The 14,656-nt window shown below is 41.6% G+C and overlaps 1 protein-coding gene across 2 annotated transcripts in view; it reads left to right on the top strand.

Annotated features, from left to right (window-relative positions):
* The first annotated feature begins 5,747 nt into the window (after positions 1–5,747).
* The window catches only part of KLHL13 (kelch like family member 13), a 368,989-nt gene continuing 360,080 nt past the window's right edge, over positions 5,748–14,656 (top strand). Inside the window, exon 1 of one of the 2 annotated variants that reach the window (XM_037822303.1) lies at positions 5,748–5,831. In XM_037822303.1, the coding sequence (XP_037678231.1) occupies positions 5,808–5,831 (24 nt within the window). In that variant the 5' untranslated portion in view covers positions 5,748–5,807. Of the gene's footprint in view, positions 5,832–8,479; positions 8,589–14,656 lie in introns of those variants that run through there. The other variant, XM_037822305.1, reaches the window with a different exon arrangement.

Raw genomic sequence — 14,656 nt, 5'->3', positions numbered from 1 at the left:
GGACTGCCCCTAGAAAAGAACTGGGAATTTCCCCTTATGAAATGCTTTTTGGTTTGCCTTTCCCCAGGTGGACTGGAGAGCTCCCCTCCCTAGACACAAAAGATCTTTTTCTTAAGAATTATATACTGGCCTTGTCTTCTACTTTATCATCTCTCAGGCACCGTGGACTGCTGGCTCAGACCCCGCCTCTTGAATTTGCTGCCCATCGACATCAGCCTGGCAGCTGGGTTCTGATCCGTCGTGGAAAGAATCCAAACTTCAACCGATCTGGGAAGGACCCTATCAGGTCTTGCTGACAACTGAGACGGCAGTCCGAACGGCAGAAAGAGGCTGGACTCATTACACACGAGTGAAGGGACCGGTGCCTGAACCAGACGATAAGTATCCAGCAACTCAACCTGAATCCTGGAAAGTGACTCCTACCTCAGATCCCCTAAGGATCACTTTAAATAGGCAACAGTTGAAAGAACATACTAGGAGGGGGAAGGAAGGGGGCTGCATTAAACCCTATGTTTGCATTGTGCTCTGTGTATAGCTTAATGATAAATATTGCTTATACTGATCATAATGTTCTATATTCAAGGAGTAACAAGTTCTGCTAAGCTGGTTATAAGTGTAGTCAAAGGCTTAAAGTATCTCAAACTGTACAATTTGATGTTTGTCAAGTAATAAGCTGTAAAAATCTAAAACGGTCAGCAACAACTGAGTGAGGAATATAAGCATTTATGTAAGCAGACTGTTCAAATAGAAAGCAAGATTGTTGGGGGGCGAACATTGAGAGTATAACTTATGAGACACCTACCCCTGTTATTCTTGGGACACTGCTTGGTGAACCACACAGTATGAGGGATGGGTCCTACCCAGGGTTGGAGGAAAAACCATTAAGAGAAACTTGGCTGGAATTTAACTCTCCAGTTCAAATTAACCCCAAGGTCATTAGAACACTTAAAACCAAAGACTTAAAGCAAACCACAAGAAATAGAGACAGGTTATGGAAATGCAAATGCCTGGGTAGAATGGGGGCAAACATACCATCCAGAGTCTAAACAGAAAGTGACTGTTATGCTTGTACAACCAAACAACCCACTGTTCAGATTATGCCCTTCCCCTTGGGGATGAAAAAGCATGAAAGGGAGTTTAAATGTATAACACTCCTCTTTCAAAAATGCTACTCCTGGTGAAAGTTGTAGTACGTTGTCCTCCCTTTTCCCTCCAGTCCAGAAGGGAAGTGTCAAAGCCATACCAGCGTCTCACCTCGGTCCCGGAAACCACTCTGCCTGTCTCTCCAGATGGGAAGAAGGGCTCCAGGATCTTGGTACCATGGCTCTGTGTACACAGGTGTGGAATGTGAGCAAGGATAGTACTGGCAACTTCTCCAGCCTAACTATACCCCGAGCAGACCTCTGATGGTACTGTGGGAAGGGCATCCTCTGGCCAACACTACCTAAAGGTGGAGAGAACCTGTGCTCTGGTTCAATTGGCTATCTCATTTACCCTGGCATTTAAAAGTAATAAAAAAGTACCAACCCAAGGCAAAGGAGAAAAGAAAAATGTACAAAGTGTACCTAGTTCCTTCAATAAAAAAAATGTTTGTAGATAGTATAGGGGTTCCCCAGAAAGTTCCTAATGAGTTTAAAGCTAAAATCAAGTAGCTGCAGAATTTAAATCGTCCTTATTCTGGTGAGTCACCATCAATAAAAATGTCAATCATCAGCTAAAATTTATCAACTATACCAGGGATGTCATTAAAGAAATAGCAGAACAGTTAGATGCCACTAGCCGAATGGCATGGGAAAACAGAATGGCCCTAGACATGATGCTAGCTGAAAAAGGAGGCATCTGTGCTATAGTTGGGGGAAATTGTCGCACATTCATCCCCTATAATACCGCGCCTAATGAAACTATCACCAAAGCCCTACAAGGCTTAACAGCCTTATTTCAGAAACTAGAAAAAAATTCTAGCATTAACAACCCACTCATAGAATGGTTGAAAAATTAGTTCGAGAAATGAAAAGGAATTGCAACATCTATTTTAATTTTCCTTATCATTCCAGCCAAAATGTTTATAACAGCTGGGTGCTACATAATCCTGTGTGCTCAAAGGCTAGTTCAAAAACCCATCAAAACCACTAGAATCAAAAATAAGAAAGATCCGTATGATGAGGAATGTGAAAAAGCCCTTAGCAAATTTGAGAATCTAAAATGTGAAAACTAAAAGTGTTTAAAAAGAAAGAGGAGGGAATCTGTAAGAAAGGAATAAGTTTCGTTTTCACATAGAGACAGCATGGAATAAGGGAAATGGAGGCAAAACCAGTTTTAAACAAGCCCCAGACAAAGAGAAGAGAGAATCTGCCTGATGTAAAGAGACATGAGGTAGTATCAGAGGCGGGAACTCACAGCAAAAAATAAAAATTTGGGGGGGCATTGGCTAATCAGTTCAAAATCTCAATAATGAGCTAGTTGGCTCTCTGGGATTGGCTGTACAAATTAAAATCTCAAAAGATGAATTAGTTAGTGTTCTCGGATAGGCTGTAACCTCTGTAGTACCCAGTAAATGGGGAAACAGGGGAGGGACTTGCGAATTAGGAGTAGGGGATTTAACATCGCCATTGTCTTCCTCTGGCGCGCCAGCCTCCCGCGTGTTTGGCTGGACGCCCCATCTTGCAAGATTGTAAATAAATTCTTTTCTCCTCCAGAACCGAGAGAGCGTTTTTATTCCCTTACAGGCACCGCTTTATTTCCGACAAGTCCCATAAATAATTATCCTCAGTGGACAGTGTTTAAATTCTACCATGACCAGGGGTGTCCTGGTAACAGTGCAAAAGTGGTCATGGATACCCCTATGGGTAATGGGGAAACGTTCTCAGAGAAAGGGAAAGTGGATCACTGGTTGGATGTTCCAACAGATGTCTCTCACAGAAGTAATCCCAATAGAGGGGGTAATTAAGGCAGGGAAAATGGATGAATTCTCCAAGGGAGAGTGGTGGAGAGAGAAATGTAGAGGCTTAGAATAAAACTTGGGTAATGAATGCAGTTAGGAATGGGGAAAGAAAGAAGCCAGAAAGAGCAGGGATAGTATAATCTTATCTGTGTATAAAACAAACAACAAAACCCAAACTATATGTATATATACTGATATACATGTAAATGCACAGAAGCCCCATACTGTTAAGAGTAGTCACCTTTGGGGAAGGGAAGGGGATGTTGGAAGGATGAAGCAGGGGCGGAAAGACTTTTAGTTTTTATTCCATATACTTATATATCATTTGGAAAGTTTACAGAGACTACAGAAAAAAATGCATATATGTATATATATTTAAAGGTATTAAACATACCCTAAAAAGAAAGATCAGTAGGAGAGCCAATAGGAGGAAAAAGAGGATAGTGTGGCTTCAAGGCTGAGGGATGAGAAATCTTCAACGAAGGAGAGGTTTATAGGGTTAAATGCTACAGAGGAAAATGTGGTAGGGATAAGGAGAACTGAGAAAAATTCACTGACCAGTGATTGGGAGGTAAATAGTGACATTCAATTGGAGGAAATTTCTGTCAAGTTGTAGAAGTGAAGGTCCAATTTGGAGGCTGTAAGTTTTGGGGGAGACAGATAATAGGTATGCACCATTTCTTTTAGAAGGCTGCCAATGAGAACTCTCCATTGAGGAGAGTCTATTCTGAGCCCTAGACACATACATCTCCTGCTTATTGGATATCTCCTTCGCATATCTCACAGAAAAAATGTAACTTCAAAACGGGTCTATCCAATGCCCACTCCCCCCAAATTACCATCCCAAATCTGACTGCTCCAGTCCTTACCATCTTATTAAATGACATCATTATTCACCAAGTTGGGCTTCCTACTTGCTGGGTCTTCCTCCTTAGTGTATTGCTAATGCTTTTTTTTTTCCTACTGCAACCACCCTATTACAAACCACATTGTCACTTATTTGGCCTACTCTAGCCTTCTTAGTAGTCTCCCTTCCAACTCAGAAGCCACAGTAATTCTAAAACATATATTACCTCATATCACACTAATGCTTAAAACACATCAGTGGCTTTCCATGCACTTAAAGTCCAAACACCTCACCACTGCCTACAAGGTCTTAACAGGAGCTAGCCTTTGCTAGTATTTCCAACATCATTTCATTTGCATCTTCTCGTTCCTCTGTACTCACTGGCGTCCTTTCATTATTCAAATGCATCAAGATCTTTCCAACATCAGGGACTTCACTCATGCTGACATTTTTGTGTGAATGAAAGGATGAAGGAGAGAGCCTGCAGCTAGAGGAGCAAGAAGGGGCAAGGTAAAAAGGGAGACTTGCGTGTGGTTTGAAGACACAGAGAAAAAGAGCAGCTACAGAGATATTGAGGATGCTCTGTGATGTGGGAGTGTTTTCTAGTTAACAGGAAAGTTTTGACTCTTAATGTCCAAATATGAGCTGTGGGAAGTATAAGTACATAGAAGCTGTGTTGAGAAGTCAGCTCTGAAAACTTTTGACAGAGTGGGGTGGTGTTGGAATCTTCTCAAAGTCTTAACACAAAATAGAGCTAGTGCAGTTTATGGCTAGGTTGTTATAAAATCTGTACAGATTCTTAAGATCCTTTCTTCTCCCTGGCCCTTCAACTTGATCCTGACCTCTCCTCTAAGCCAAGTTAAGGGCTCATTTATTCCAGAACTCCTTATCTGACTATGGGGTTAGGAAAGATGTTGGTGTCTCTTCATTTATCAAGTGCATATTTATTTCTGTTTTTAAATATATAGTATGAATATATATGTGTATGTATATGTGTTTGTGTGTTTGTGTGTGTGCTGCTTGTCTTGTCTTGTCTGGACTAGTTTGTGAGTCACCAAAGAACACAAACCTCCTTTTCACCCCAGTCTGTACATCTACTCTATGGAATGAGTAAAGGTTCAAGCAGACACCCTATGGGCACTCCATAAATTCTGGTTCCATTCAATAATGGACCAGAGAAGTGTTTTGAAGAAAGGGAAATTGACCAGAGAGGCAAAAAACTACCCTAACAACTTACAATTTGTTCTTTAATTGGAGTTGACATAATAGAAATCTTTGATTACACATCTATTAGCAGGTTCACAAATGCTTCTTGACTGACTAGGCTTTAGCCACTAGCTCAGTGCTCTTTGGTATGTGTATATGTGTGTGCCCACACCTGCCTGTTTAGTCTTTGTCTTAGTGAAATTTTATAATTTTATATTTAAATTGGCGGTGTTAAACATTTAGGGGTGTGGCAGGCAAAATTCTAAGATAAGTCCCCAAGATTCTTGCCCTCTGGTGTGCACATCCTATATATTCTCCTTGTCTTATATATAGTTGGGACCTGTGAATATGATGGGTTATCACTCCTGTGATTAGGTTATGTTATGTAACAAAGGTGAATAGATTTTGAAGATGTAATTAAGGCCCCAAATCAGTTGATTTTCAAATTAATCAAAAGGGATATTTATCCTGGGTGGGTCTGACTTAATCTGGTGACAGTCCTTAAAAGGGGGACTGAGCCCTTCCCAAGGAGAGAGAAGTTCTTCTGCTGGCCCTGAAGAAGCAAATAGCCATGTTGTGGGCTGCCCCATGGAGGAGCAGATTATAGCGCCTCTAGATGCTGAGGGCCTCTATCCTATAACCACTAGGAAATGAATTTTGCCATGAACCTGCATGAGTTTGGATGAAGACCCTGAACTTCAGATGAGAATGCAGCCTTGGCAACACTGTGATTGCAGCCTTGTGAGACCCTGAGCAGAGGACTCAGCTAAGCCATGCCTGGACTCTTGACCCATGGAAGATGAAAGATAATAAATGTGTGTTGTTTCAAGCCACGAGGTTTGTGGTAATATATTATGTATCAATAGATAACTAATCTAGGGGACATTCTAGCTAATACTTGAAATATGTTATTGACCTTTTGTATTTCTTTCACCACTAATATTTTGTTTTGATTTGTTTTCTTCCTATTTGCTGAACCTTTGTCTCCCCATTCTTCAGATTTTCACCATACTGTTATATTCCAAATGCTTTTTCTTGTTTTTGACATTTTTGGCTCCAGATTGAAACATGTAAAATCCTTCACAACTACATCCCTAGCTTCTAATGGCCAATCAGTCTGATATTAACAAAAATACCACCTTACATTTGTATAGAATTTTTAGTTTACAAGGTACTATCACATGCATTATGTTTTATGGTTCCCAGAACAATGCTTTGAGGCAGGTCAGATCAGTATTATTAATATCCCCACGCTATGTTCAGGAAGTACACTCAGAGAGGTGAAGGATTTAACTTAATGTCACATGGCACATAAGTGTCTTTGACTCCAAGTCCAGTGTTCTGTTTTCTAAATTAACTATTCAGACAAAGCAGCAATGAACCTGACAACAACTAATTCCTATTAAATAAGTAAATTTGTAAATATCTTACTCCATTTCTATGTTCAAATGCAGATTCTGTAACTGCATCCATCCCAACACCTTTGCTATGTACCCTGGAGGGTTTTGTTCTTATGTGGATAAGGGATGCTTGGGTGTGGCCACATCCGATTATCCAATTTTCCTGCTATTTATTTTTGAGAACTTATTGTAAAGCAACTCCACATGAACCATCTTATGGTAGGAATGAAGCAGTGACTTGGATGTATATCAACTCAATTTGTTTATTTTCTTAACCTATGTGCCATGTTTTTGATACATGCTGAAATTGATTGCTTTAAAGATATTTCCTCAGTGAGATTGTAAACTTCTGTAACAGGTGCTTTCAGCATAATAGCCATTTATTGTGTAATGTAGGTATTCAGTAATCATTAAATAAGCCAATGAATGCATTTCTGTTAATAAAGATGAATTGGATGGAATATACTGACAGGTAAAATATAATAATAAAATTTCCATATGCATTTGGAGGTCTTTCTAATTTTCCACCAGTTTGACAAAACCTTACAATGTGGTGGTATCTTCAGTTCCAGCAAAATTTTCAGTAGCTGATTATTCTCAAATTTACATAAAACTCACTATTAGAATTTCAGTATATGAAATTTGAAGTACCAAGTCAGCAATGATGAGATCTCAGATCCCAGACCAGTTTACTGGTAGGGAAAGGGAGAAATACTAGAAAACCTAAAGAACTAGTGTTATAAATGCCCACCCCTGCACTCACCCCATCATTTCCTTAAGCACACAAACAAAGAAAACACACAAAAATCCAGTGATAAAACTGGTTGCTGAAGCAAATTCCCACTAATTTTTCCAAGAAGTCTGGAATTTTAAGTAGAAATGGTGAAAGAATAGGTGTAAGAAGAAGGTGGCCCCAGGCTGTAACCGTCAAGAAGGCAAAGAATGAATAGAAGACTGGAAAGGGAAAAAACAGGCTTGACTGAGATTTTTATTGGAGGCTAGGTTGACAGAACTGGGAGGAGAGAATCAAGTATTCTTAGAATAGCAGTCCTACTAGAGTTTGGAAGCAGTTTAGGGTAGTGGCTAAGATCTTGGGCCTGAGAATCACACTGCTTGGGATCCTGGGTCTTGCTCTGCCACTTACTAATTGTGTAACCTTGGGCAACTTACTTAACCTTTATGCCTCAGTTTTGTAGCTTGTAAAATGGGGATAATAACAGTATGGACCTCGTGGAGTAGCTGTGAGAGTTAAGTGACTTGATAGTTCAGGGCTTGGTTCATAGTAAATGCTCAGTAAACGTTGATCTGCTGTATTTGTTGTTGTTATTCTTCCTTTTTCTTAATCCTCTACGCCAGCGGGGAAAGGGAGAGATGAAGCCCTCATCGAACTAGAACGATGAATTTTGAGGTGCGGGTCCCACTGGGGTGAAGCGGCACCATTTCCAGAGCTCACCTTTTGCCCAGGCCCCACCGTGACTATGAGGAGGTGGAGGCCACAGCTGGCAAGAGGAATCGGTGTGACTCCTCTTGGAGTGGGTGACCTGGGGGGACGCACTGCTGTCCCTGGATACTTGACAGTTTTTACCTCTCCTGCCTCTTGGGCACTAGAGGCCATGTGTGGTCAAACCCGAGCGTCCAGGTTTCGGAAGCTTGAGAGCTACTTGGCGGTCTTCCGGCCTCGGGGTCCATCCTCGCCACGCTTTGCCCAGGGCCAGGGAGTTCAGTTCGGACCCTGCACTCAGTCCTAGCCCCAGCTCCCCCGCCTCCTGCGCAGGCGCCGCCGGGGCCACCCCCGCCGCCATGTTTCCCCCGCCTGCGTTATCCCTCCCCCCACTCTCCCCTCCCCCCCAACTGGGCTCCCGCCCCCCTCCCTCCCTCCCTCGGCCCCCCACCCCCTGGTGAGGTCAGGCGGAGGCTCTGCCGCTACGACTGCAGCAGTTCAGCTTCTATTCAGGGGAAGCCTGGAACGCGGACTTTTGAAAATAACTGGAGCGGCGTTTGGGTGCAGGGTCCGTGCTCTGTGCCAACGCGAGGACAGGGCGAAAGTGGCCAGGGCGAGCAGGGGGTGCGGAGTGCGGGTGCTGGTGCCTCGCAGCAAGAGGGAGCCCCTGCTGCGCGGCTCCACTCCCGCTTTGGCCCTCGGAGCGCAGCAGCGGGCAGACGAGCGGCGGGACCCCAGAACGCTGCAAACAAGGTGAGACAGGGTCCTGGACAAGGTTCTAGTATTCCTTCCCCGCCTCGCGGACCAGCGCGGCCAGGCGGTGCGAGGCGAGGAGTTGAGATCTGCACCGGGGCAGTTGGGCAAGGGTACCATTTCGCTCGTTGCACGCCCCCCCCCCCTTTTTTTCCCCCGCGTGCTGGTGCGAGCCCTCATCCCTGCACCTTCTCATCCCTACCTCCGGGTCCCGCTGGCTCCGCCAGACGCCTAGGTTCTTTTAGGACCCCAGAATCCAGTTTTCCTTTGCTTCTTTGTTATCCCTCCAAGATCTTCTCCCCAGGGCTTTGCTGTCGCTGCCCTGATGGTCTGGTATACCTCTGCCCGCCTCGCTCCCACTGCCTCTTGTCCTCTCAACAGTTTCTGCTTTGTGCCTCCAAATCCATCCCTCTCCTCAGAATCATCTAACTTGGGAGGTTCCGCTGCTGCCTCCCGAGGCAGGAGCACACTTCTCTTCCTCGAAGCTTTCAACTTTCAACTTCGCTCTGAATGTCTTCAGCTCTAAATATCTTGACTTTGGTTTAAGCACAGTTGAGTAATGATTTTCTTAGAGGCTTACAGTCTAGCCTTCGGTTTACTGGGAATGATCCTTTGATAAATATTAGCTAAAGAACTTGAAAGTTTCTTTCCAGGTTTCAATAATTTAGTTCAAGCATCATAGTCAATCTCTTTAAAATTAATTAATTAATTAATTAATTTCCATAATCCTAGTACATAATCCTAAATCTGATTCTTCACTCGATGCTGAGCAGGCCAGAAAGAGAGGATTAGTGGGACTTTTGGTGCTTGGCTTCATACTCCATCTGTAAATTGGGGTGTTCAACAATTTAATGTAGTCAGAGGACCTTTGTGGTTTGGCATCAAGAGTCACTTGGGTTAGAATAGGCTGGTTCCTAAGCACATTCAATGGGATCTCAGATTCTGGGATTTAAAACTGCCTCCGTTAGGAAGGCACTTACTTAAATTTTTTTTTTAACAAGCCACAATTTCTTTCTGGAGATTTCATATTTCTATAAACCCTCAAGAAGTGGCATTTCAAAACCAGGTAGTTTTAAAATAAAATGAAACTACTTTCTGTGGATTGGAGATTAGTTTGTTTAAGTTGAGTTCACACAGAACCACTTATTCTCTTAGCGAAATTGCCTTCTCCTCAGGCAGTTGCCATGTTAGCTCCCATACTGAGATTCATTTGCTCGCTTCCCTGCTGTAATTAGTGTGTGAAGAAAGTTAAATGGAGAAGCCGAAAGTGGAGGCAGATATGAATGAACAAGCACATGTATGTGGTGTTTTTGGAAATAGGCTAAATCTAATGCTCAAATTTGAAAACTGAGAAAAATGAAATAATTAAGTAGTTATGACATCATTTACATTTAAAAATATTAGCTGCCTTAGCTACAGGTTCTAATTAATATCCTTATACTTAACAGTAATGGAATGGGTTGCTTGATACGTGACCATGTGTCACAATTAACACAATGTGAACTAATTGGCAACACCTAATAAGAAACCAAGTTGTGACTTAACATAATGACTTAATTTCCCTGTCCAGGTAGCACTTCTTCTTTTCGCAGTGACACAATGATGGCAGTTTATGCTGCAGCACCAAATGATGTATTTTAAAAATAGATAAATAGAGCCTCAATTTCCCAAGGTTGTTAATCTGCCATTTTTATAAACACTTTTAAAAGTGTGATGTGACTGTGTAGGCTTTAAGTTGATGTTCTGAAGAAAATGGTTTTCACAAGAACATTACAGGCTATTGATTATCAATTTAGTTGGATTACAAAGACTTGCTGATGATTTGTAGTTTCCCCATTTGGTAAATTCCTTACTTACCCTAATAATAGGCCTACCCTTATAAATCTGTAATTTTCCTGGTAACCCTTTCTCAAAAAGATATACAAGCTTGCAAACTGTTTCAAGTTAAAGAATTTATATCAGATGACCTTACATGATTTGTAATCTCTGTTGTTATTTTTTTCCCTTTTGTGATTATTATTGATACTAAGTCTGAACTAAAATTGTCACTAATACGATGGAAGAGTAAAGCTGTTTATGTTTGCCAGGCAAAAAAAAATAAAGGTAGGTGTGAGTCAGCCATAAGCATTTTGCTCTGAATCTTTTCAATATGGGTCAGTATGTATTGATAGTTCACCTAGTACACCTAGAGGTTATCAGCATGGATGTTTCCAGGTTGATATTAGCAGTTTGCTATTGGATCATGTTATTTCTCATTTACATTTTTTATTAGAGAAGTTGTAGGTTTACAGAAAAATCATGCAGAAAATACAGAGTTCCCATGTATCCCCCCCCCCCCCCCCATATACATGTGCATTACTGTGGTACGTTTGATGCAATTGATGATAGAATATTATTATAGTTGTACTATTTGAAATAGTCCATGGTTTGCATTAGGGTTCCCTGTTTGTGTTGTACAGTCCTATGTTTTGTAAAAATTTTTATTCCAGCAACAATATATACAATCAAAATTTCCCTCTTAACCACATTCAAATATAATTCAGTGCTGTTGATTCCATTTACAATGTTGTGCTACCATCCACTGTTTATTACCAAAACTTTTCCATCACCCCACATAGAAACTCTGTACTTTACATTTTAAATTGCTTTTCTTCATGTAATTTGACTTATAGTAGTGAAATGATACTAACCAATTTCCAAATTGTTTAATTTTATTGATGTTTAATAAACTACTAAACCTATTCAAAAATATTTTTTCTTAAATACATTGGTGGAAACAGATCTATTTTTATTGCTGTGAAATAACAATTTTTAAGGCACCATCAAATTTCAGAAATCTGGAAAGAGTATGGAAAAAAATAAACAGCCCTAGAGAAAGTATCCCAAAACCAGAAAAATTATTTTCTTAAGTTACTGACTGTTCTAGTTTCCTAGGCTGCTTAAAGCAGATACTATGAAATGAATTGGCTTAAACAATGGGAATTTGTTAGCTTACAGTTTGAGGCTGAGAAAATATCCAAATCAAGGTAATGCTTTCTTCTGAAGACTGGCTTGTCAGCGATTCTTGGATTCTCTGTCACATGGCAAAGTTATGGCTGCATTTGTTGGTCTCTCCCTTCTCTTCCATGTTTCAGCTTCTTGCCTGCCTGGCTTTCTCTCTCTCACCCCCCCCCCCCCCCCCCGCCATTCCATTTATAAATGTCCCATCCTGAATGAGGTGGGTCATACCTTAACTGAAGTAGCCTCATCAAATGATCCTACTTCCAATGATCCACACCCACAGGAATGGATTAGAATTAAGAGCATATTTTTCTGGGGTACATACAGCTCCAAACCACCACACCCTACCCTCTGGACTCCAAGAAGACATGTTCTTTTCACATACAAAATGCATTCATTTCATCACAACATCCCAAAAGCCTTAAATCATTTCAGAAATAATGCTAAGTACAAAGTCTCATCAAAATCAGTTATGAGTGTGGTCTGTCCTGGGGCACAATTCCTGTCTGTGGACTTGTGAAACCTAGAGAACAGGTTATCTGCTTCCAATATACAAAGAAGGGACAGACAAAGGATAGGCATTTCCATTCCCAAAGGGAGAAATTGGAAGGAAAAGAGGGGTCACGGGTCCCAAACAATTCCAAAATCCAGCAGGGCATACTCCATTAGATTTCAGGATCGGATCCCCTTCCAAGTGCTTGTGCAGCGGCCATGCTCTCCCTGAACACTGGGGTGAACGTTTCACCCTCTTCAAGCATTGGGGTGACAGCCAGGCTCTCTGCAGTCCCCGGAGAATATGCTTCACTCTCTGAGAACATTGGGGTGGTATTACTCTTCCTGAACAATGGGGTGGAAGGTCTACCCTCTCCAAGTCCTGGGACATACTTGCCATTTCCGCACTTGTGGGTGGCCCACTCTCTTGGCCCGAGAAGATGTTTTTGGTCCAGACCTCAGCTTCCATGGTCTTGCCCTTGAAGTGATTTTTCTTTCAATCTGACCCTTTTCTGTCCCTTTTAGTCCAAGCTGGCAGTGGTTCTGTTCATACAGATTTCACAAAAACTTGTCTGTTTTGCTTGCAGTACGCAGGATCCCAATTGTCAGATAGTAGGACTCTCCGCAGATCCTTTCCAGACAACTGCACCTCCAGTCCTAACTTGCACTGAAATGGCTGACTGGTTCTGTGTTCAATTGCACCCTCACATGGAGCACTATTCTTTTGGGACTCACTTTTTGGAAGCTCAGAATTTTCTGAACCATCAATTTCTGGTTTCTTTGTGCCCAGGAGTTCAGTTATCAGCTTATCCCTTTCCTCTTGCATTTTTCTATAAGCTGCAAGGAGGCACCAGGCTGTACTTTCCACTCTTAGCTAAATATCTAACTTCATCACTCCCAAGTTCTGCCTTCCATCTAACATAGGAACTCAATTTTGCCAAGTTCTGTGCTGCTTTAAAACAAGTATCGCCTTTCCTCTAGTTCTCAATAACACATTCATCATTTTCTTCTAAGGCCTCACCAAAGTACCTTTGGCATCCATATTTCTACCAGCAGTCTCTTCAAAGCCATCTAGGCCTTTTCTGTCAGGCACCTCACAATTCTTCCTGCCTCTATCCAAATTCTCTACCTAATTCCAAAGCTGTTTCCATATTTTTGGTATTTGCAATAGCAGCACCCCACTCTTCTAGTACCAAAATCTGTTTTAGTTTCCTAGGCTGCTTAAAGCAGATACCATGAAATGGGTTGGCTTAAACAATTGGAATTTATTCGCTCATGGTTAGAGTCTGGGAAAATGTCCAAATCAAGGCATCATCAAAGTGATGCTTTCTTCCTAAAGACTGGCTGACAGTGATCCTTGGCTCCTCTGTCACATGGCAAGGCACACGGCGGTGTCTGCTGATCTCTTCCAGGTTTCACTGATTTCAGCTTCTAGCTTTGGAGGTTTTCTCTCTCTCTCTCCCTATTCTGTTTATAAAGGACTACAGTAATAGGCTTAAAGACCCATCCTGAATGAGGTGGGCCACATCTTAACTGAAGTACCCTCCTCAAAAGATCCTACTTACAATGGGCCACAGCCACAGGAATGAATTTGCTTTAAGAACATGTTTTCCTGGGGTGCTACAGCTTCAAACAACCACACTGACGTTTGTAGTATTCAGATTTAAAATGTATTATTCATTCATTTAGAAATACATTTTATAAAATCTGTTGAGTACCTTTTGTATGCCAAGGACCCGTATTAGGCACAAAGATAAACCTTACAAGATATGATCTTTACTCTTGTGGAGTCTCAGGGAGCTTATATTGTATGGGATGATTTAGTCAATAAACAAGTAAATAAATGAATAGGACACAAAGATTGTAGTAAGAACAATGAAGGAAATAAGTAGTCTGATACGAAGAACTGGAAAGGGCCTACTCTAGCAAGGGTGGTCAAGAAGACCTCTCAGAAAATGTGACATATAGGCAGAGGCCTGAAACAGAAGAGAGAATGGGCCTACCTTGTGAAAATCTGGGAGAAGATTCTCAGCAGAGGGAAGGGTAAGAGCAAAGGCCTTGAGGCAGAAAAACAGACTTGGAGTGCTTGAGGAACAGAAAGAAAGCTAGTATGGCTGGAGCTGAGTAGGCTTGGTGGGGGGAGTGGTTAGAGAAGGGGTTAGAGAGCCAAGATGGAACCAGATAATGCAGGGACTAGAGGTGCTGAGAAAGAATTTGGGTTTGATTCTCAGAGCAGTGGGAAGCCATTTGAAGGATGCTTACTTTTCTGTGGAAGGTCATTGACTGAAAGACAAAACTAGTCAATGGAAATATAAAATAATTTTGTTTTGTAGAGCGTAAATAGAATGTCTAGCTACTTAATTGTTTACTTTAAAGACCTGGGTATGAAGAATTTTGTTTGATAAGTATGATAAATAAATAGGTAATTCAGTTCCTCTATTCTGTTTAGGTAAGGGGATGGGGTAATGGAAACCCTGAGGTGAGTATTTTAAACACTTTACTTTTTACTGTCACATTGTCACCTGTACTAAATGGTAAGTTATCATCAACTTTATTGAAAATCAGGTTATTGTTCA

This window comes from Choloepus didactylus, chromosome X (genome assembly GCF_015220235.1).
Source record: "Choloepus didactylus isolate mChoDid1 chromosome X, mChoDid1.pri, whole genome shotgun sequence".
In the NCBI taxonomy this organism is placed as follows: Eukaryota; Metazoa; Chordata; class Mammalia; order Pilosa; family Megalonychidae; genus Choloepus; species Choloepus didactylus.
This window is presented reverse-complemented; position numbering and strand designations above follow the sequence as displayed.